Source organism: Pseudopipra pipra, chromosome 3 (assembly GCF_036250125.1).
Source record: "Pseudopipra pipra isolate bDixPip1 chromosome 3, bDixPip1.hap1, whole genome shotgun sequence".
Taxonomy (NCBI): domain Eukaryota; kingdom Metazoa; phylum Chordata; class Aves; order Passeriformes; family Pipridae; genus Pseudopipra; species Pseudopipra pipra.
In genome coordinates this window covers 42,238,223-42,259,924 of record NC_087551.1, presented here as the reverse complement: position 1 = coordinate 42,259,924, position 21,702 = coordinate 42,238,223, and the positions used below count along the sequence as shown (strand labels likewise).

The window sequence follows — 21,702 nt, the reverse complement described above, 5'->3', positions numbered from 1 at the left end:
GAACTTTCTGGTTCATTTCAAACGCAAAGGAAAGTACTGGGTACATTGTCTCCTCCCAGCAGGTATGAACAGGAAAAATAACTTTCTAAACTAGCAAAACAATTTCTACCATATCACACCACCATGTTTTTTGACATTTCTATACACAACAAGAAGATAAATCAAGCATCAAGCCCCAGGTAAGTAGAAAAATCAGCTGATTTTCACAGCAGTTACACAAAATAAGGAGTAAATAAACCCAGAGATTTTTTTTTTTTATCTTGACTGTCTTTCTTGCCCTTCCTGTTTCTTACTTGATATTTGAGCTAGTTTTGGCACAGCAGACTTGGGCACTGCCCATGCACAAGTAACAGACACCACACACAGAGTCACAGGTTGAGCCAGTGGCACAGCCAGCAGGACCCTGATAATCCCAGCCTGTGAGCTCTGCCTCCAGGAGGGATTTCTGTTCATGCAGCAGCAAGAAAAGCCCTCACAAGAGAGGTGCTGCATCAACAGTTGGAAATCTGGCCAAGAGTAACTGTTGCAGAAGCCTGTAAGGCTTTTATGTTCACTTACACAAAGCTAATGCTCAAACTAAACAAAGGTCGCAATCCTGTCCTTTATCCCTGAGACAGTGCTTCTTCCAAACCCTTTACCTTCCTGATGTTCAAAGCTCATAGACTAACCCAGCATATGAGGAAGGGCTCCAAAACTGATTTCAGATGGTGCTTTGTACCCTTGCAGGATGGCCCCATCGTGTGACAGCAGAGGAACACTGCACTCACTGGGATTGTACACAGGAACACAAAGCTGGCTTTCTCAGCAGGTGGTCCTCTGCCAGTGACTTAATTTATTCTTGCTAAAAAAACCTCCGGAGCAGTTCTTGGACAAAGACCTGGGATTAGCAAATGAAATACAGTCTTCTTTTTAACCCCTTTGTCACTTCTACACAGAAACGCTGCTTTGTGCTTCAGAACTCCGCTGCTTTGCCTGGAGAAGGAGGAGGGCTGTGGGATAAGTGGCAGTCACACAGCACGTTTGAAATAAAGGTTTAACTGTGACAGGGTTTCAAGTTTTCATTCATTCAAGCACTGCATTCTTTTTATAGTAGGAATTTGTTATTTCCATCACCCCTGCCCATGTAAGTCGGTTACAGGTTTTCATTTCCAAACCAAGAAGTTAAATTTGGTAACATTTAAAAAATTAGCATTAATGCAATAAAACTCATCTCAAATCAACTAGTTTACCGTCTTTAAAGCGATAGCTAAGATGTTATTTACTCTGTGGTCTGCACTTGGAAGCTTCTGAGCTATGTGTGTGGCTTGCAACCATATGGCTACATCAGGGGAGCCTCGACACTTACACGCCAGAGATGCTACCTCACTTCCTTCCTCCCCCACTCCAAACCTAGCTCATTTTTTCACTGTTCTTACTGTTCCTTCCATATCCTCCCCCAGGGTTCATAACCTTCCTTCACTTAACTGACGCATTAATTGTCTTCACCCTGCAGAACTCCCCACTTTGGTGCTCATTTGGCTGCCCCCAGCTCATACATGTTTCCTTTCTGGGACCTACGTCACTGTCCCACTGCCTGGTGGGGCAGCAGTAACTGCCCCTCCCATCACTGGCCCACATCAGCTTTTCAGCTCTGAAATAAAATACAGAAGTGGCACAGTGGTGCACAGGGTCCAGCTTGGATGGCGTTAACTTGCTTTGTGGCAGCCCAGAAGGTGCCGTGGTTTGCATTTGTGGCTAGAACAGTGTTGATAACATACCACTATTACTACTTCTGAGTAGTGCTTGCACAGTATCAAAGCTCTCCAAGATGCTTTTTCAGGATGAGGAGAGTCATCTTCAGTCCAAAGGATGAAGTTTAGCCAGCCTTCCTCACCTCCCTCATCTGAGCCATGTGGAATTTCCTGCCCCAGACAAACTTCATCCTTTGGACCTTGCCATGAGGCAGATGGACCCAGTAAAAGTGGTAAGCCACATTCCAGTCTTCCCCTGCCCACCCCCTACCTATGGATTAAAGCAGATAATCATGTGAGAGTACTGAGCTCTTTCTACTAACTCCATGTATGTGTGAAGACTGTTTTACCACTTATACAGAAATTCAGATCTTCAGTCTCTATCATTTTCAAGCAAATAAATTTCTGTAGTTTAGCTAATGAAAGGGAGCTATTTGATAAAGCTTCTTAAAGGCTCAAATGTGATTAGTTTCCTACAGCTTATTAAATTATTGTCAGTTGAGCTGCAATAAGTCTAGGGCTTGCTCTTAACCTAGAGTGAATGCAAAGCAACAAGGCTCAGCTTAGACAAAAAGGTCTCAGATAGTAACAGTAGTAATCAGCATTTGTCACAAACTAAAAATGTACATTCACAGGGACCACAGCTCAGATGACTAAGTGTAATTGCTTAATAACAGTAAATCAACCAGACCTCTAAGCAGTCAGTCTTTTTGATTATCATGAGATCACAGGATAATACATTTGGGAAGGAAATTCAATAGGTCAGATCAGGTTGCCCAGGGCTGGGCTCGAAAGTAAAATCAATGATGCAAAGAGATACAAACTTTCATATTTTTTACTGTTATTTCCACAGTTTTGCACAGTAACCTACTGCACAGCTGTGTAACACTCACAGATTTCTTCAGTAACAAAATGTAAAATAACAGGGTACAAAAATAAGCACTTTAACTGCTTTAATTCTGCTTACCATGTAAGTGAAAGCAGGGTTATGTCCCTCACTGGCTTTTACACCAGACTATTGCTTCCACCGTGATGTGGCAAAGGCTGAAGCCTGCCATCTGCTGCCAAAGAGCAGTGAGCTCCCCAGCACTCCCAGAAGAGTTCATCGGGGGCCAGCACAGGCACAGCAGTTCTGCCACTTGTGGCACACAGCAGGACCAGACCAAACAGCACATCTTCCCTCCCCATACCCTCTTCCTCATTATGAAGCCTGGCTGTATAGAGATAAAGGCAATGTTTATGACCCTCTTCAGATTTGGTCTTACTAGTCATCCCAAACCAAACAACGGCTGATGATGTTCTGAGCGCTGCAAGGTCAATTCATAACTGGTCACGCAGCACCAGACAGGATTCATCATGCAGTGTACTTTTCCTCCCCCTGCTTTTTTGCTTTGTGGTAGTGGTTGTAATCATTATACAGATCCTTAAAGACCTCCCTTACGCCTGCTGGTAATGATGCATTTAAGAATTTGATGTCCCGTTCAATGCAAAGGTCAAGGATGTGATATATTCCTTCTGTGAGATGTGTCTTCACAGCTGGGTGCAAAGTCACCTATAAGAAGAACAAATTGCATTAAAATTGAAGACAAAAAAGGGAAGAAAACACCATTTCCACAGTCAGTATATACTAAATGCTGAAAACAATTTATTCAGTGCATCAGACCATCTGGAACACCACTGCAGATAAAATCCAAGATTTTGACTTGTGCAGTATTGTCCTGATTTTTGCAAACATGTTTTGCAGAACAAGCACAGCCCTTGCAATAAAATCTACGAGAGTACTACTATATACATTGCCAGAGGCAAAGACACATCTTGGAATCAAAATTAAAAAACCCTACAATACTTGCCCTGATTACACATTTCAGTATATCCTGTATGTCTCATACAGGCTGTATGCTTCTAAGTCTCAGTTTCAAATGAGCACTTCCTTTAGGCTGCCCTATCATTTACATTGAGTAGTCAAACAATTTTAACTTATCACTTAATAATTTGATACTTATCTAACAATTTTTATCTGAAGACTTCAATGTACAAGCCTTAATAAAAGAAGCTTTCAAAAAGCTCAGGAGATGTACATTTCCTTAATCTGTTTTAACACTGGGAATCAGGCATCTTGTCTGAAGTCATGCAGAAAGTTGAAGGAATACAAAAAATGACTCAAGATTCCGTGCCCTGCTCCTGACATTACCCCTGCTCAACCCCACAACCAGCAGAACTGCCACTAAAACCAGGAACATCAGTGCTGACTCTGGAGTCCTCTGGTGCTCCAGGCTAATTGAAATTTGTCCTGTGCTCACAAATCACTTCCTAAATACTTCACTGCCTGAGACAGTGCTGGCCTCTGGCATAATCACGTTATTTTTGCTGCAGAACCATGTCTTATCTTTGCCGAATCCCAAAATTAGCTTTATGCCTCCAGTTGTAAGCCTCTTCACTCCAGGCCTAATGAAAATTACATAAAAAGCTGTCATTAAAATTCAGGGTTCTTTCTTCCTTAGGCAACTAATAAACTTTCTGCTAATGAAGTGCACTCCTAATCACTGTGACAGGCTCCTGCTCTCTTTCTGCCCTAAATGTGGAACAGCTAATATATTTTATTAGGCCCACTAACATAGCTAGGAAAAACATATAGCAGGCATTAAGGCTTATAAGCCTTTCTTTGGATCTGTGACCCTGAAGAGTTTGCAATCTAAAAGGTTGTAATTTTTTTTGCCTCTCTATCAGTTGATCAATTGGTTGGTTTATAATAGATGTTATTTCTCCCTACGCCATGCTTAAAGTAAGAGAACAGTTGAGCATCACATCTCCCAGTGAATGCACTAGGCTGGGCTCTCCCCTCCCAGGGCAGAGAAATGACTGCAGTGAAAAAGGACATGAAAACCCACAGCTATTGACAATATGGACCAGATGCCCCCCTTGGGATACAGAGCTACCTCAGAGCTGCAGTTAATGGAACTGCATCCCTCAGATCACAAATTCATCTGGATCCATGCCTTATTTGGGCCATTCTCACTTTGCAGTTTCCTATAAACACCAATAACACCATGGGAAGCAGAGCTAAAGATTTAAACAGCTGCCACTACTGGCTGGCAGTTAATTATACTTGTAAGAGGTTTATGGTCTATACAGTTAGCACAACCAATTTGTCAAGCATTACAGAGCTCTTGATGTGAGACATTAAATGTGTGAAGAGGTATTTCACTATTGCTGAATTAAGCAACGGCTCATAGGCAACAAGCGAAAAGCACTGTCAACAGTATGAAAGAGATGCCACCCACTCCAGCAAGGAATCTTTCTAGATTAATACAAAATAATTCATGGTATAAAGAGGAAGCACTGAGGGAGCCGTTACACAACCACTTTAGGAGTAAGTGACTATTTAGGCCAGTAGCTTTCATCAGTTCTAGTTTGCAGACCCTTAAAAGGGTTCCAGTAAGTGTGCAGATGCCCATATAGAGACTTAAATCTACAAACATGTTTTCTCAGTTATCTTTGATGGACCCCCCAGGATCTTCAGATCACAGGCAGAAAGCCACAGATCCAGTCTCAGAAGACATGAATAGTTGAAGGAGTTTTTCTCTCCCTCTGCAGAGCAACATGAAAGATGTGTACATGCCCCACTTAAGACAGGCATGCTGAGGCTTCCCCTTCCTCTGATATTCATCAATTCTCACCAGTCTAACGAGCAAATAATATATATCATCAATAAATCATCACCTACTTGTGATCTATCTGCTCTGTCAGACAGAAAACACTCCTTTGTCACAGCATCCGATGGCTCACTACACTAATTCCCCTTTACACGCCCAAAGGTTCCACTGCATACATTACTGATCTGTGGTTTCACCTATCATCCATCACTTTCCATTTCCCAATGAAAGTATTGCACAGAACTGTCCTAGAACTCTCATGAGACTTTGTACTCCTGTTAATACTGAGGCAAGTGTCCTTTCAACTTAAAAAGGTCATTTGACGTACACTCAATGATGAACAGATTACATAGTTCAGAGATGGTTAAGGAGAGCAGTAGTAGTCTTAACAGCAATCTCCCCCTTTGCTAAACTACCATGTTCACTATGTGAACAGTAACCAACTTATCAGGAACACTACATAACATAGCTAAAAACTGACATCTCCAATTGTTTTGCTCCCAAACCTTGGAAAAAAGATAAGCAATAAAAAAGGCAAACAAGTTTAACTTCTGTAATAACCTTTATGGTTAGTTACACTGGTTACACCATAATCCTTCAGAAACATAGCACCAGTTGGAATATATTTTTTGCAAGAGGGTGTAAAAACAAAGACTAATATTCCTTTCTGTATTTCAGCCCATGCCCAGGCTGAAGCCACAAATAATCAATTTGCAGGTACTTGCGCCACAAGCAGCATTCAAACCCTGGTGAAATCTAAATCCATCAGGCTGAAGAAAATTACAAGCTGAACTTAGGTCTGAATGTGAGAAACTACTGACCTGGCTCTGGCATCCATAGTAGCAGTAGTAGTTGCTTTCAGTAAGAATTGCAGTGATAGCTTTGGTATAGAAGGAGAATTACTGAAAAGTTAACAATTCTTGGCTTGGTAACATTTTTTCCACTCACTTAATCATTTAGATCAGATTAAAAGATATTTTCCACAAGAATTTTCTACCATTACTTTACCAGATGGGCCCCTAACTGCTATCAATCCTGCACAAATAAGACTAACTGGGAAATGAATTTAACTACCAGATGTATAAAGAAGCCATGGTTAAATTCTGGAACAGGCGGCCCAGAGAGGTAGTGGATACCTCATCTCTGGAAACATTCAAGGCCAAATCAGATGGGGCTCTGAGCAACCTGATCTAGTTGAAGATGTCCCTGCTCGTTGTAGGAGGTTTAGACTAGATGACCTTTAAAGGTCATCTTTCAGCCTTTCAACCCAAGCCATTCTATGATTCTATGAAGAAAGAGCAACATCCAAAGCAGTTCTGTAACTGGGCATTGCATTGTTTAACCTTAAAAAAACCCCACAGTCCACACCTTTAGAAAGTATTCAGGAGTTCTCAGGAACTTGTGCTCAAAATAACAGTCTGGATCAAACCCATATCTCCATGAACCATAGCAACTTTTGTAACTTCACAAATTTTACGAAATTTAACACAGTTGCCTTTGGAATAGGAATGCCAAAGCCAGCACAACACTATGGCACTTTCAAGATGGATGAGAACATACCTTCTGCAGTTCAGTCACATACTGAGCCACCATGAAAGCAGAAAACACAGTAAAGTTCTCCATTTCTGCGGCAATATGAGTATACATCCGTTCCACCAAGTGTGCACATTGCAGTATAACTTCAAACTCATCTGTGTTGCCTGAAACAGAAAGTAAGATGCAGCCTGGCATTTGAGGCTTAAAAACACTAGAAGAAAACCCTTGAAGAATCACCCACTCTTCCATGATTCTTGAACTACATGAGGCCAAGGACAGCTTGCTATTTTATCTTCTTTTCTTATGAAGCCACAGCTGCGAGGCCTCCCACAACACACAATACACATCTCTCAAAATGGCTATTTTGTAAGAGCACGCTGATTTTAAGTCTTTGTGCACTGCAAGGCAAAAATTATTTGTGATAGATGTTGAAGTGCAAAAAGCAGCAGTTACGGTCCCATCTATGATTCAATCCCAACTAGCACTGTGGAGGAGAGAAAAGGAGACAGGAAAATTTTATTTTCTACCTACAGAAAATCAGAAGACATCTCTTAGAAAGAGCATATTAAGAAAGCTTTCTGATGAGATCTATTATGTGGCATATAGCAGCAGAAGCCACACCACTGGAGATATTTAAAGTTTTTCAATTTGACAATGCTGCATATCTGTAAATTTCCTGTGATCCTTGCCTTATGCAAACATATCGCAGAAGCAAGCAAATTCTCAAAGTTTGGCACCAGTTTAACATACCTTTTCCTTTATCACTGAGCCTTTGCTACTATATTCCTCCATGACAAATACATACGCTTACATTTGCCCACAACTGTGGGCAACATATTAGCTGAGATAAATCTGAACATGGCATAGGCTGCGGGACACCAGTGGAAAGCCAGGATACAATCAGTTTCAGGCCATGAAGTCAACTTGTCTCAACAACTCACCACTATTAATGGCAGGGCATTTGTGTCCTGACCAGTATAAAGCACAGAATGATAACCTAAATCACTGTGAACATCTTTGACTTGGCTACTTTAATAACTTTCAGTAATAAGTCTTTTTTTTTTTTTCCTTCCTTTTGGGATATTTAACTACATTAATTCCAAATCCTTAACCATACAGATATATCATCTAACCCCAACTGATGCTTCAGATATGTATAATGTTCTGGCTTTATACTTAGCACAGAATGGTGACAATTCAGGTCTGTAGTAAACATAGTTGCAGTCTTAAGAAACTCCACTTAGTAGGATCGATTTGGGATTATAACTCACAAATAATAGCATGCATCACCAGAGTTCACAGCCACCATGCTTTCAGGCACAGGGGTTGATCAGAAAAGCAGAAACTGGGCACAGCAAGCCTTACTGCTTCCTGTCTGCTTGCCAGCCAGTCAGTGAAGAATAACTTATTCACCAAGAGCAGTACTGCTGGCATGCAGTTCCGCAGGAGCCCCAGTTTTCTTCATAAGCCCATGACACCACAAAGCTCATCTTCAATTTAAAAAAAAAGGATGGACAGGGCTAACAGTTTCAATGCCACAGCTAGGCTTTGAGGACTTTGATTCTGATGTGCCCTGTTTAGCATCTCCCAGTCCAGAACACATAAAATTACAGTGTATATATGTATCATAAAGGTGGAAAAAATACAGTACCTCTGTCTCCTTTCTGACGTCCTTCATGCATGACAGAAACAACCAGACGATGGAAACTGTTCAGAAAAGATGGTGCTGCTTTCAACAGCACCTGCAAAAGACATGTAATAAAACCATCAGATTACATATTAAAGGGAGTGAGAGAGTAGAGATAGACACTATCTTTTCATTCTGCATCCACAGAGTGTTTAGCACATGAGAATCCAGGAGTAGGACCGCATTCCTAGCCATAATCAAATATAAATAGCAACATCATATTAGAGTTACTTCATCTCTCCAAGGCAGCATTTGATTTAACAGCCTAATGTCTAGGGCATTTGTCCTTGCTGGCAGAGAACCTGCATAGCCAGACAGATTGACAGAACATGGGTTCCAGTAACACTACAGATCACTGTGTGACAACAGCCTGGATAGGCAGCTTTCTACCACAGGGTTTTTGTAAGGGCATTTTAGCAATGCATACTGCCTTGCTTTTAGAATGTGCCATTTCCCCATCTTTAACTTTCCCCACTCTCAGTCCTAATACAAATGCATGAGGCCCCTTTCCTTTTTTTTTCATCTCTGCCTACATATTCCATGTAGGAGTATCTCCATCCCCGTGCAACTCCTGACACATCTTCCCTTTCCCACGCCAGAAGGCTGACAAGAATACCAGGATGGTACAACATTTGAAGGTCATCACCTTCAACAGTGTCTAAGCCCTGTTTTCAGAGCACTGCAGAACCTTGACCTCCAGTGAGAATGAGGTGCCAGAGCCTGAGCCATTTGTGCTTCTAGAAACCAATCATAGAAAAAGGAAGTTTTATTCTAATACCTTGTTAGATGCTCATGAGAAATGCACTGCCAAAGAACAACACAGGCATAAGCAAAGCAGAAGAGTGACTGAAATTATGTGATTTTGAGATTCTCAGCCTTTTAAATAAGAAGCGGTACAATGTACTTTTATACTATCAGGACAAAATATTTCAAAACAACTATTAAAAAAATTCTTATTACTGTTACGTTTGTTCTTTATACCTGTAGTGGGTTGGCTTTTGGATTTTTTAGGCCTTCCTTAGCAACGGGAGTCAGAAATCTAAGGAAGTATTCCATATCATCCTTTAGCGTAACACAACATAGAAACAAGGTGGAGATAAGAGAGCTCACGCTTTTCTCTCTTCTGGTGGCTGAAGATGACAGGTCTCTCTGCAGACAGTCTTTGGGCCAATGCCTGCCTGCTCAGACCTGCTGTTATCTCCGGTCCCTCCGGGAGGTGTGGGGGAGTTGGATGGTGCTTCACACGGTTCTGCTGGTCTCATTCAGGGAAGTATTTAATTCGGGTTTTTTTTATTTATTCACTAGCTCTCTATTAACGGTGTATATTTGGAGGATATTTGTTTTGGGTTTTTTTTATCCCTGTTTTCCCCCTCCCTTTTCCCTTTTTTCCCCTCGGGAGTTCCCTATCGTGTGTACAATATATTCAAATTGTATATATAATTGTAAATATATGTAAATATATATTTTTGATATAATCCTGTTTCGTTAGGGCTTCTTTCAGTTTTTCTGTGGTTCGTTTTTTTTTCCTCACTTGAAAGAGTGGGAGGTGGGAGGGGACAGTTTGGACTTGGCAAGAAAGCCAGGCCAAACTGATACCATACCTTTTTCCTCTCCTCCCATCCCCTCACAAACATACCTTTGGATGACACTGCACAATAGAGAAGAGCACTTCATGGACTCCCAGGAAGACACCACTATAGTCTTGTAACTTCAGATGATCCAGAGGGATTGTTAAGAGAATGCTGAATGCCAATGACACATGATGTGGATTCACAAGAACCCCTTCTCCTTGCCTTAGCAGAGCTGCTACAGTCTCTAGAATGGGTACAACTATGATGGAAATCAGTGATGGGTCCTGACAGGCCTCTTTGGTTTGCATCTACAAGAAGAAACAGATAAAGAGGAGAACATTAGCCACCTATCATCAGTGTTCGAACACCAGAGAACCGTAATGCTCTGACTGGAGCCAAAGGAACTAGACTGGTGCAAGCTGGACTGGCAGGCAGACTCCTGCACCTGAGCCATTTTTGTCCAACTGCACCCTGGGTAAGGATGCCTGTGATGCACTTCAAACCAACACTGCAGTGTAACTGGAATTGCAACTATTCTCCAGTCCCTTGACAACTAGCACCTCTTGGCACCTCCTTAAACAAATGCACTGATGCAGTTCAGTCCTTTACAAGCATGCAGACCTATCAAAAAAGGGTAGACACTGCATGCTCATGATTCCCATGCATGGCAGAGCCAACCTCTGATAAATTCTGGTCTAAAAACATCATCACCACAAGAGGAGAAAAACCTGCATCCCTAGGTTTATATGCTGTACAAATGAAAGACAGGAAACTTGGGTTTGATTACTTTCCATCAAGTTTCCCTTTCATAATTCATTGAATTTTTTTTTTGTATGAGCACTTCTTTATTTTGTTTTGCTGCTGTTGGCTTCTGCTGCAACACATGGTTGACAGTTACCTTCTCCTTTGGACAGGAAGAAGTTCAAGACACTCAGGCTGTCTACTCTGCAGTCTAACAAGTTTCTCCCAAGCTCCATATTACATGGTGCAGTTCCATAAAATTACTGTGTATAAGAAGTTAATGACCTACACACTGCACTTACAGGAAGAGATTTACTTGAGGGAGGCGGAGTCATGGATTTGTTCAGTATCCACAATGTTTTTGTTCTTGTGTGCCTCTGTGCACGATAGATGTAACCGCTACAGACTCTAACAAAGGAATAGGTAATTAAGTTACAATGAAGAGATACTTACCGCTAAAGCTGTGATTATCTGTGGGCTGGTAAACCAGAAAGCTTTCACTTTGTCTCCACTTAATGGGCAGTTAAGCAACAATTTAGTTAGGGTAACAGCTGACAATACTTCCTGCAGAAAGCAGAGGATCAGTCACTGGTACTAGGTGCACTGGCTCCTTTCAAGCACAGAAGAGCCCTTTCAAGGCCAGTGGCACTTTTGAGCATTACCAGAGCCTTGACACACGAAAGTCCTCCCACCAGTACATCTCTTTGGAAATTGTGAAGTAAGCAGCAGTTCAACAAAATTCAATATGCTGAGCAGCACTGGCCCAAATGTACTTCATGGCACATTTATTTCAGAATTAACTTGCTGTTTAAAAAGGCTTGCATGATTTTTAAGAAATGAAAGCCTTCTCATACAACTGCCACTAGATAACGGAGGGAGGTAGAGGGAATACAAGGATACCAATCTACTATACACTAAGAACATTGCATTTGGTAGCAGGGCTTTTTTTACTTGCTAGTTGTTTATACAGACTGATAAAAGAAGCATATTGCAAGCTATACTCAGCTGGCAGGAATTATATGCACAGTACAGAAATTCCAGATACACTTTGAAAAAGATATATCAAGAATTGAAGCAGCATATTTGTGTCTCTTTCTGACAAATAAGACAGAGCCAGACAACCCCCCAAGTATAATCCAGGTTTCATTCTCAAGTCACTGAGCTTTCTACAGAGCATACAGCTGGTGTTTTTGCCAAAAGTGTTTCACAAGTCACCACTGCTGCTTAAGCTGCTCTGAAGAAAGGCACAGAGCTTACAAAGCTACTGAGTGGTATCTGATTATTACTGAGTAGTCTTTAGAGACAACTAACAAAAGCATAGGGGTAGTTTTGGTTTTACTTAAAAATGCCAGCATTTCTAAAAGTGCCTTTAATCTTGTTAAGAAGATCCACTGACTGCTAGTATCTGTTGTGCAAGACTTTGGAGCAGAAAGTAGAAAAGAGCTTTCAGCATGGCCTGTAACATCACAGCTGTGTGATTTCTGTTGACAGTACATGGAATTAAGTCTGCAGAGTCCTTAAACTGGACAGAAAATTTTTCAAGTAGGTTTCCATGATCTTTCCACCTCCCTCAATTTATATCCATAACGTATTTCAGCAGTCACCAAGCTCTTATCCATACAAATTAATATGTCCTGATCACTGAACATAAAGCAGGAAGAGGAAAAAATATTTATCAAATGTCATTCAGCCAACAGTTTTTTTCAAGGTACAGCACACTGAAGAAGGAAGTTGACAATACAGTAAGCTCGTGCCTTACTTTAGCCTTCTGTTGCCAAACATTCCTCAATTCCAGTCCCTGTAGCACCAGCCTCATTATGGCATAAAATTCCTCAACAGAGCAGTTTCCCAGCAGCTGGACAAGCACCTCTGTCAACTCCATCTCCATGCTTTGGATCACCTGGGTTGTGATTGCAGGATCTGCGTATTCAAGAGACAAAAGACATCAATTCCCAACACATAGACTTCCACAGGTAAGAATAGGGCAAATTGAAAATAAAACAGCTCTATGGGTACCTTTTTAACACTCAGATTCACAGAGGGCTCCCCACTTTACCTCTTTCCCAACTAGTGCAATGATTTGCTGACCTCAAGTATTTCCTACCCTCGGGTTCACAGAGCAGCCATCATTCCAATAAAGAAGTCTTCAGTAGTACAGAAATACCACACGAACGCAGGTGCACAAGCCAAGGGAGCAGGCTAAACAAGCTGCAGGGCTTTACTAGATGGTGGCCAGAAATCCATCACAAATCACAAAAACATTAAGCTGACAAAGTTAGGTCTCTGCTGAGCCTAACTCACACTCCCCACTTACTCAATTACTACTACATAGACAGTCTTAGACTAGCTCATAATTCAACTGATTTTGACGGCTTGTTCTTTAGTTCTGCAAGTATCCACAGGATCTGTGGCAATGCCAAAAATCTTCTTCAACAGGAATTAATATTTCATTTTATTGAATACTCTACTTATTCAATGGAAATTATTACAGCCTTTTGCAGTGATTCATTATGTCTCCAAGCTAAAGAACTTTACCAATCTTACACTAATAATATGAGGCACAGAATGAGACAGAGAAAAATCAGCAGAAAAATTACAGGAGTCAACACATCCTCATCTCCATTCCATGGAAAGCCGTGCTCTGTTCTTAACTACTTAATGCCAATATAAACACTGAGATCACAACTGTAGTTCACTTCAACAGTAGCCTCCCCAGTAGGATGCACTCCCTCAGGGTGTCTATGAGACAATTCACTGGGATGTGGGAATTATAAATAGAGTATCTTTAATAAAGCATTAAAAATAGTGTTTATTTCATCTTTGTCTCATGCTTTTTATACTCTTTCTATGTGTATGTTTTGCAATGTACATAGTATACCACTAGAGCAGTATGTGTATATAATTTATAAGTAAATATATATTGAGGCTGCATGCTCAATCTTTAATTTTAATGATAGGTATGCACAATCAAAAATGTCTGGAGACCACTACACTAGAGCATGTCAGTAACAAGTCGGATAAATTCCAACAGCTTGAAGAAGTCAAAGAGAACAGTTACACCTGTGCTGTGTTCAGCTCTCTTTCTGAAAGAGACACTATGAAGGAGTCATTAGCTCCCACAGCTGGCAGAAGAGGTTTTTCATATAATTTCTAGCCCTGGCTCTTTATTTAATGAGGATAAAGGGACAGACCTGCCAATTTCCCACAGACTTTATCAGAATTATGGGCATTCAACATCCATAACAGTTAGGTAACTTCCACTGTTCTATATCTCACCTACCAAAGTAGATGAGTATTTTACTGTAAGATCCTCCAAGATTCCCAGATAGGACATTTCTGATCTGACCTGGGGCACATCAGCTGCTTCAGTAGTGTCTACTACATCGACTACACAAGCAGGACACTGCATCTTCAGCCCTACATCCAGAAGTGTTATCATGTTCCAGTTACTGTCAAAATGCTCTACATGGATAAGTAATTCAGGACCTGAACTTTATTAAGATGTTTACATCTTTCAGAAGATCATGATCAAATTAGATGGTGGCTGTGGTCCATGTACCACAACATTGTCTCCTTGTAAAGCTTTGTCTTATGCATTTATAAAAGGACAGCCTGCTGCTTTAGCACAACTAAACAAATACAGACTTTTCAAAAAGCTGTATGCTTTGCTAAATGGCTTTTAACTTGCCTCTGCACTGCAAAACTAGCAAAGGAACTGGAGAAAGAGAGTTTTCATACCAGAGAGAAGCTTTTTTATGGCAAAACCAACCATGATCGCAGTTTCTTTTCCAGGATACAGCTCTGGCACTGAGCAGAAGACCGTTAGGAACTGCAATGCAGGCTGAAGGAACTGCAGATTATGTCCTGCACAGGGCAGCTCTCTCAGTATCTGAGAGTAAAACTCTTGGTACAGTTTAATACGAGGTTGCTCCAAAAACCCACTGGGCTCCTTCTGCCAGCCCCTCCTGACAGGATGGCTCAGATCTGCTTTGAGGAGAGTAGTGACAGATGGTATGAATGCTACAGGCAAAAGCTGGTTTGGGGTGTTACTCTGAAGACCATGTTCAACAGTTCTGACCATCTGCAGAACTACGGGCTCCAACAGAGCAGACAGCACATCTGCAGAATGTAGCTTCTTTTCTGGTAGCTGCTGAAGGTAGAGTGTGACAACGTGACATAGTGTGGTGAATGTCGTGAGCAGTAACTGCTCAGCTGCAGGATTCCAGTTTTTCCGGTCTTTGCTTTTGGCTGCACCGGTGTCTGGCTTGCAGCTAACCAGGAAAGATATGAACTTCTCCAAGTTGAGCCTCACACTTTGTCGTCTTTCAATTATCAACTGAAGAAAGTCTTCCAGAAAAGCTTGGAATTCCTGGAGATACTGTGCCCAAAGAGGAACAGTCAAAACATCAGAGAAGAATTTGCTCGCTGTAAACTGGGAGGTCATGACAGCTTCAAGAACATCACTGGCATGTAACACCTTAAAAACAGAGTTGGCATTCCTGCCAGCTTGCAGGCACCTCAGGAGGTGGAGGCAAGTACTTAAAAACTTCAGCAATAACAATTTGCTGCAAGAGACACTAGCCCTGGTATTGGCTAGCAGGGACAGCAGCACCAGAAAACACCGAGTACAGTCAGAGGGAAGAAAACTGTCTAGTTTCAGAAGAGAAAAAATGTCTAGCAAACCCAGGTAGCTTTCTAGCTGACTTTCTTTCAGGGTGACAGGGCAGCCATTTTTTGCTAACAGTACTATACATTGGGCAACTTTCTCCAAAGTTTTCCAAGATAAGCTGAGCTCATCCTTCAGCAGTTTGGTTTCTGATGGTACTTCCAACAGGTCAAGAGTTTTGCAAGGAGCCAGGATTTCTTCATGCCAAGGGATATTACTTGCAAACAGCTGCTGAAGTGGCAGATCTACCAGATCCCTGTTAGCAGTGGGCAGCACCGTAGAAAACTTAATAATAAGTCTGGTCAGAAAAGTACAGTGTAGGATCTTCATTTCTGGAAGAAAGGAGCTGTGCATCAAGCCAAGAGATATCTTTTCAGTGCTGATGGAAGGCTCCTGGTCCATGGCAGCCTCCTGAGCTTTGGCCAGCATTAATGTCTCTAGAAGCACATTTGCAACATACTCTACATCTTCTAAGGAAATATACGGCAACAGGATAGTCAGGTTGGACACGACAAGGTGCCAGTGTGCTGTGGGGTAAGTAAGATCACTTATCACACTGATATCTCCATCCCACGGTTCAGATTCTCCTCTGCTCATGGTGGATCTCCCAGACTCCAGGATGAAAGCTGCAGCATGCCGCAAGGCCTGTAGGTCAGCTTTGGCCTGCATTAAGATCATCTTCATTTTCTGAAGTGTGAGAAGTTCTAAGCAATATTTACTAGGGGAGGCAAAACTATTTGCAATTTCCATAACTCTCTCCCAAGACTGTTCCCTCAAACCAGGGAGGAAAGCTGAAATGCTAAAATGCCCCTGCCTTGCAGCAGGTTCAGTAACAGCACCAGCAATTTCGGCTGTTGGAGACACATATTTACTGCAGCTAACACCAAACAGAGTGTCTACCTCAACCCAAGTGTAAACAAGGAGGAGAGTAGTGTCACTGGCCTTTCTTAGCCAAAGGTCTGACTTCTCTTCCTCTCTTCTAGGAGCCTGCAGCAGCTCCATCAGTGGCTGAATTATTCCCTTCTGTATCTTTGCCAGCAGATTCTGAGTGCGAAGCACCACAGGGAAAGGAGTGACATCATCTAGGCTCCTCATGTTGAACAGAAAAGCATGCAGCACCGAGCACACTGCCATCAGCTTCAAGGACGTGTCAGCTGACCCTTCAACTGCAGGAATGATAAGGGTCTGGCATTTCTCCACAAAGAGACACAAAATGTCCAGAATCTGGTTGGATGGAAGTTCAAGGAGGCACTCACGAAGCTTTACTGTCAGGCCAGCAGAGAAGATGGGTGGCCTCAGTTCATCAACAGCTGGGCGGCAAATGACTGTCAGCACCTCCTCAAAGAGCCGTGGGAACTGTCGCAGCTTGGAGTAAGTCTGAAACACGGTGCTGATGAGAGTCTCCTGGGGCTTCTTCGTACGTGGCTCAGAGGCCTCGGCATCAATCCAAGCTGATGACACTAAGTCATCCAGGTCTGGGTCTACTATAAGGTGGTTTAATGATATCAAGAGTTTGAGACACCTGAACCAAGCGGGGATGGAAGCTTGGGAGTGTGTCAGCAACATCTGCGCCAGCTTGCGATAAAACCCAAACTGCACCTCCTTGTGCCGGATACGGTCACTGGCGACATTATAGATATCACTGCTGAGCACCAAGCTCAGAAGCTGCTCCAAAGCAAGCAGCTCTGTGCTCCAGTCCACAGGTGAGAGCATATCTTCCCTCCCTCCCTGTTGTAGGTCAGAGAGCCTGAGACAGCCAAAAAGCCTGCTGAACATGTGGAAACACACAAAGTGGTTTTCTGCCTTACAGTAGGAGTCCAGAAAGAGCTTATATAGCAGGGACACAGAACCAGCCACAACCGCTCCATGGAGAGCAAGTTCACAAAAGTCACTGCTCAGATTGGTCTGCACTGTGTTGACTGGTAGCAAAAGACTTTTAAAAGCTCCTTTCTTCTTCTCCTGGACTTCCTGTTCTGGCAGCAGCTCCTCTTTGTAGGATGAGAAAAGCTCAGCCTGGAACAACCCAGCCTGCAGCAAAGTTTCTATTTGGTTTCGGATTTCCCTGCTCAGGTGTTGACGTACATGGTTATCATCTGCTTGTGTCCAAGCCCTCACAGTCAGCAAGTGCCTCAGGAGCAGACATGGCTGGAGCAAGTGACCTGTCACTTGCCCAAACACACGATTTGGGTTGGTTTGCTGCCTCTGTATCAGGAGGTACTGAGCAAAGGTAAGCTGGAGGACGCTGAACAACTGACAGCCCACAGCATTGTCAGAAGACAGCTGCTGACATGCCAGCTTGCACAGTTTGCTGAGGAGATCAACCAAAAGCTCACACTTTGCTGTGTAAATGATGCACAGTGAAGGAGTAGAAAGGATGCCACTGGAGCAGTTCAGCACTGTGCCAATGTTCTGCTGTGTTTTTTGAGAACAAGCTTCCGATAACCTTTCGTTTATGACCTGAAGTTGGGAAAAAAGAGACAAAAACAAAACCAAAAAACCAGTCAATTTTGCATACAAAGATCATAATGAACCAACAACACCTTCCATGAGCTCTGGCTGCAACAAAGAAGCACCAGGGACTTGCCACAAGCTGCTCCTGTGCCTCTCACATCACAAGTTCCAAACCACAAGCTCTGCTGTCCCTGTATTTGTTTGCAGCATCAGATGAGGGAAGAAGCCCTCACTTGGTATGTCTGCTACTGGCAACAGCATAAGACTATCCATACTGGTTCTTATAGTTGATCCTGCAGAAATGGAGTAAGGATAAATTTCTGGCCTTCTTGAATGGTGCCAAAAATTATGCTCCAAACAAACAACAACAAACCCACACACAATACAGGTCCCCCCTCTGATCCAGGTAGCTTATTCAGGAAGAATGTCCATGACTAAATATCATCTTTATATTTTAAAAAGAGAATTTCCTGTCCTGATATCTGGAATGCAAAGGACTGTTCTCTTTTCCCTTTGAGGGATACAGAGTTCTAAAGAAATAACGTTTACTTAAACTTGCATTTCTCTTCCTTTTTTCAAACTTTGTGTTGATTTCCCTATTGTTTTCTCCTTTGATCCCCTTTTTATTTGCTCCCTTTTCTCACCTCCGGATAATCTTGTCTGTGAACCAATTCAGTAGCAATTTACAAATCTGTGTCTATTTCAGTTAAAAAACTCACCTGCCTCCTTAGACCTTATTGTGGATGGTTCATCTCCTCAGCTGAAAACCCACTGGACTAGAACAGATCAATAAATTCTTTCCACTGGACCCTCTAACACCTCTGTCCTTGGTCTTTAGGGAACCCTGTCCTGTACCTCTGATCTAATCTTCAACCAGAAACCAGGTTTTCATACCCAGACCATGTTTAAATTTGGCACACTTTCTGCATAACATCTCTGAAGCACAGATTCATCCAACCATTTCTCTGTACTTCACAATTCAATTTCTACAGGTAAAGACAATCTTCTCTTGCTTCATTTCAACCTGATCACAACTAAAAGGGTCCTTTTCCCGTTATTTTCACTGCTTTTGCAGCCATTCACTATTTCTGCTATTTCTTTAACCAAAAAGCCAAAAAAGAAGTGTTTGGTTCAGTTCTAAACTGTAACTGAAGTCACCCCCATTCACTTTCAGCTGAGGCTAAAATAATTATATGATTAAGATGCATAATGATTCAGTGCCACCACCATTCAGTCATCATAAGAAGCTGCAGGGTCTGCTGAACAACACATCACAGTGCACAAATACTCAAGCCAAACACATGATGAGCCCTACAGTGAGAGAAAATCTGTCTCTCCCTAAACTCCCAAGCAAAATGGTATTACAAGCAGTAAGTAATACAGGAGAGCAACATACGAAACTGAGCCTTTATTTATCTATTTAAATATTTAAAGCAGTTCACTCTGCTAGTCTGAAGAAGTTAAGACAGAGAGGAAGATTATTATTAGGACGCTCTACCATTTTTAGCCTTAGTGCTGCACTAATATAAAACTGTATTGCAGAACAGAAATAGAGGAACTTTTAGCAGAGGTCCTGCAAGCCATCAGATTAACTATTATATATTTCAAGTAACACCTGAAACTGTGAGAAAGAGTCATGTACTGTAGAAGATACACACCGCTACCCAGTATATTACCAAATATCCACAGTTTTAGTTACCTGTGCAATTGAAAAACTGAGACCAATCGTTTTCCCACTCTTTAGGAGATCCTGTAGTCTTCTACTGTGGATAACATCGTCTAGGTATGTCCAGAGTTTCTCAACAACTTCATCGTCCAGTTCCAGTTTTTTGTTGTAATTTGAAACCAATGTATGGCTTACCCAATCGAGTAATACCTGTTAACAGAAGGGAAGTAACTTTTAATAACCCCCATACAAAACCAAAAGTAGTACCTTTTCACAGCTACAGCGTTTGTGTCTTGAGAACTGTGCTACTTCCAAGCAGAACAGGCTCTGAACAAGCAAAGAAGTCTACCCCTGTAGCTTTCAATTCCTGAGAGCTTTCATTCTAAACCTAATGTTGATCCTGTGCTCCCCTGCACCACTTCAAAATAACTTTCAGGAGTCAACATCCTACGGTCCTTTCATCAGGGCATAATTCTGAAAAGTGATACCAGTTAGCAAGCGTAGTCTTTTCAATCAAAGCTTAGAGAATCAGACGGTTTTCACTTCCTGACAATTGCTATTCTGTTCACATCCTCCTCTTTATATGTCTGAATTCACCATCTAGAAATTCAGGCCTAGGAATTTAGATATGTGCAAACTGGAAAAGGTTGAAACCTACTAATTTAAATTACTGATTTAAAAACAAAAGGATAGTACGTGGCTAGGTTTAATACTCTATGTAACTGAAACAACAAGAACCCAAAACACAGGTCTCAGACAATGCAAACCCTAGACCCCACAGTACTACCAGGGCTGGAGGAGCAGGACAAGATATCCTTCACTTGAGGAAACAAGGCACAGACCTTCGGTAAACAGAGGCTTAAGGGGACAGGGTGGGTTCCATGAAGAGAACACCAAATTACCTTACAAGGTGAACCCCAAGAATCCACTGTGTGCTCTTTGCTCACGCACAAGTTCAGAGCACCAGAGACCACACATCTAACTACAGTCAGTTCTCCCACTCTGAACTTCTTGTTCTTAACTATGATCAGAAGCATCTGACTTTGGAGTGTCCTGTACTGGATGTAATAACCAGTGGCAATGACAGTTCTGAAGACATCGATTTCTCATCTTTCCGGGAGATAGAACACACAGACCACCCTCTATATGCGAAAGCCTCTTTCATCCTGCACTAATGCAGGTCTTTTTGCTGAGGCTACTTGAAAGATGATGTTATAAAACACATTTCATATAACCACAGAGAAATCAAGAGCTGCCACAATCGCAAATGAGAGCTATATTTGCACTACTGTCTATGGTCAAAAGCTAGATCTGGGTTTTATGAATTGATTCGCTATCGGGGTTTTTTCTTCTTTCACCGTCTACCATTAAAAAGTACTCACTTGCTCCTTATTAGGCAGGAAGCACTGGTGAGAAATCCACGCGAAACGAGCCAGCTTGAGTTTGTCTTCCCAAGAAGTCTTGGCGCTTTTCAGCTTCAAGTAAATCCCGGAATAGATCGCGGCCATGGCGGGGGCACGTGGGACAGGCGGACAGACAGACACACCACTGGAAGAAACGCGGGCCCAGGAGAGGCGGTAAGGTGGGCAGAGGCGGCCCCGCACGCCGGCACCCACCCACGCACCCACACACGTGGCGCCGCTCGGGGCCCAGCCGCCGCCACAACCACCAGCCCGCCGCCCGCCCCGGCTCTCCAGCGCCCACTTCACCCGCGCCAGCCCCCCAGTGGCACTCGCCTTTCCCTCCCCTCGCAGGGCCCTCGCCGGCCGCTCCGCGCCCTCCCGGTCCGGCCGATCCGTCCCGCCGCCTCCCGGTCCCGCCAAGCCGCGCCAGCCGAGCGCCGAGCGCGGGAGGCGGCGCTGGGGGAACCCGCGCCCATTGGCGGCCCGAGGGCGCCTGCGCGGCCCCGGCCCCGCTCCCGCCCGCCCCGGCGTGTGTCAGCCGGGCCATGGAGCGGCCGCCGCCGCCCGCCGGGCCCCGGGCAGCACCGGCCGCGCCACC

At 42.9% G+C, this 21,702-nt stretch overlaps 1 protein-coding gene across 3 annotated transcripts; it reads right to left on the bottom strand.

The window, feature by feature from the left end:
- Positions 1–2,547: 2,547 nt before the first annotated feature.
- URB2 (URB2 ribosome biogenesis homolog) lies at positions 2,548–21,544 on the bottom strand. 3 transcript variants are annotated; one of them, XM_064648825.1, is made up of 10 exons: positions 21,438–21,543; positions 21,084–21,249; positions 19,735–19,911; positions 14,657–18,041; positions 12,678–12,838; positions 11,372–11,482; positions 10,243–10,485; positions 8,571–8,661; positions 6,944–7,083; positions 2,548–3,282 (listed from the first exon to the last, which is right to left on the bottom strand). In XM_064648825.1, the coding sequence occupies exons 2-10, from the start codon at positions 21,207–21,209 to the stop codon at positions 3,085–3,087; spliced, it is 4,632 nt and encodes a 1,543-aa protein (XP_064504895.1). In that variant the 5' UTR covers positions 21,210–21,249; positions 21,438–21,543; the 3' UTR covers positions 2,548–3,084. The 3 variants fall into 3 exon arrangements, with proteins under 3 accessions (XP_064504895.1, XP_064504896.1, XP_064504897.1); XM_064648826.1 differs by lacking the exon at positions 11,372–11,482 and having other exon boundaries at positions 21,438–21,544; XM_064648827.1 differs by lacking the exons at positions 2,548–3,282; positions 6,944–7,083; positions 8,571–8,661; positions 10,243–10,485; positions 11,372–11,482 and adding an exon at positions 11,236–11,326 and having other exon boundaries at positions 21,438–21,544.
- Between the last annotated feature and the right edge of the window lie 158 nt (positions 21,545–21,702).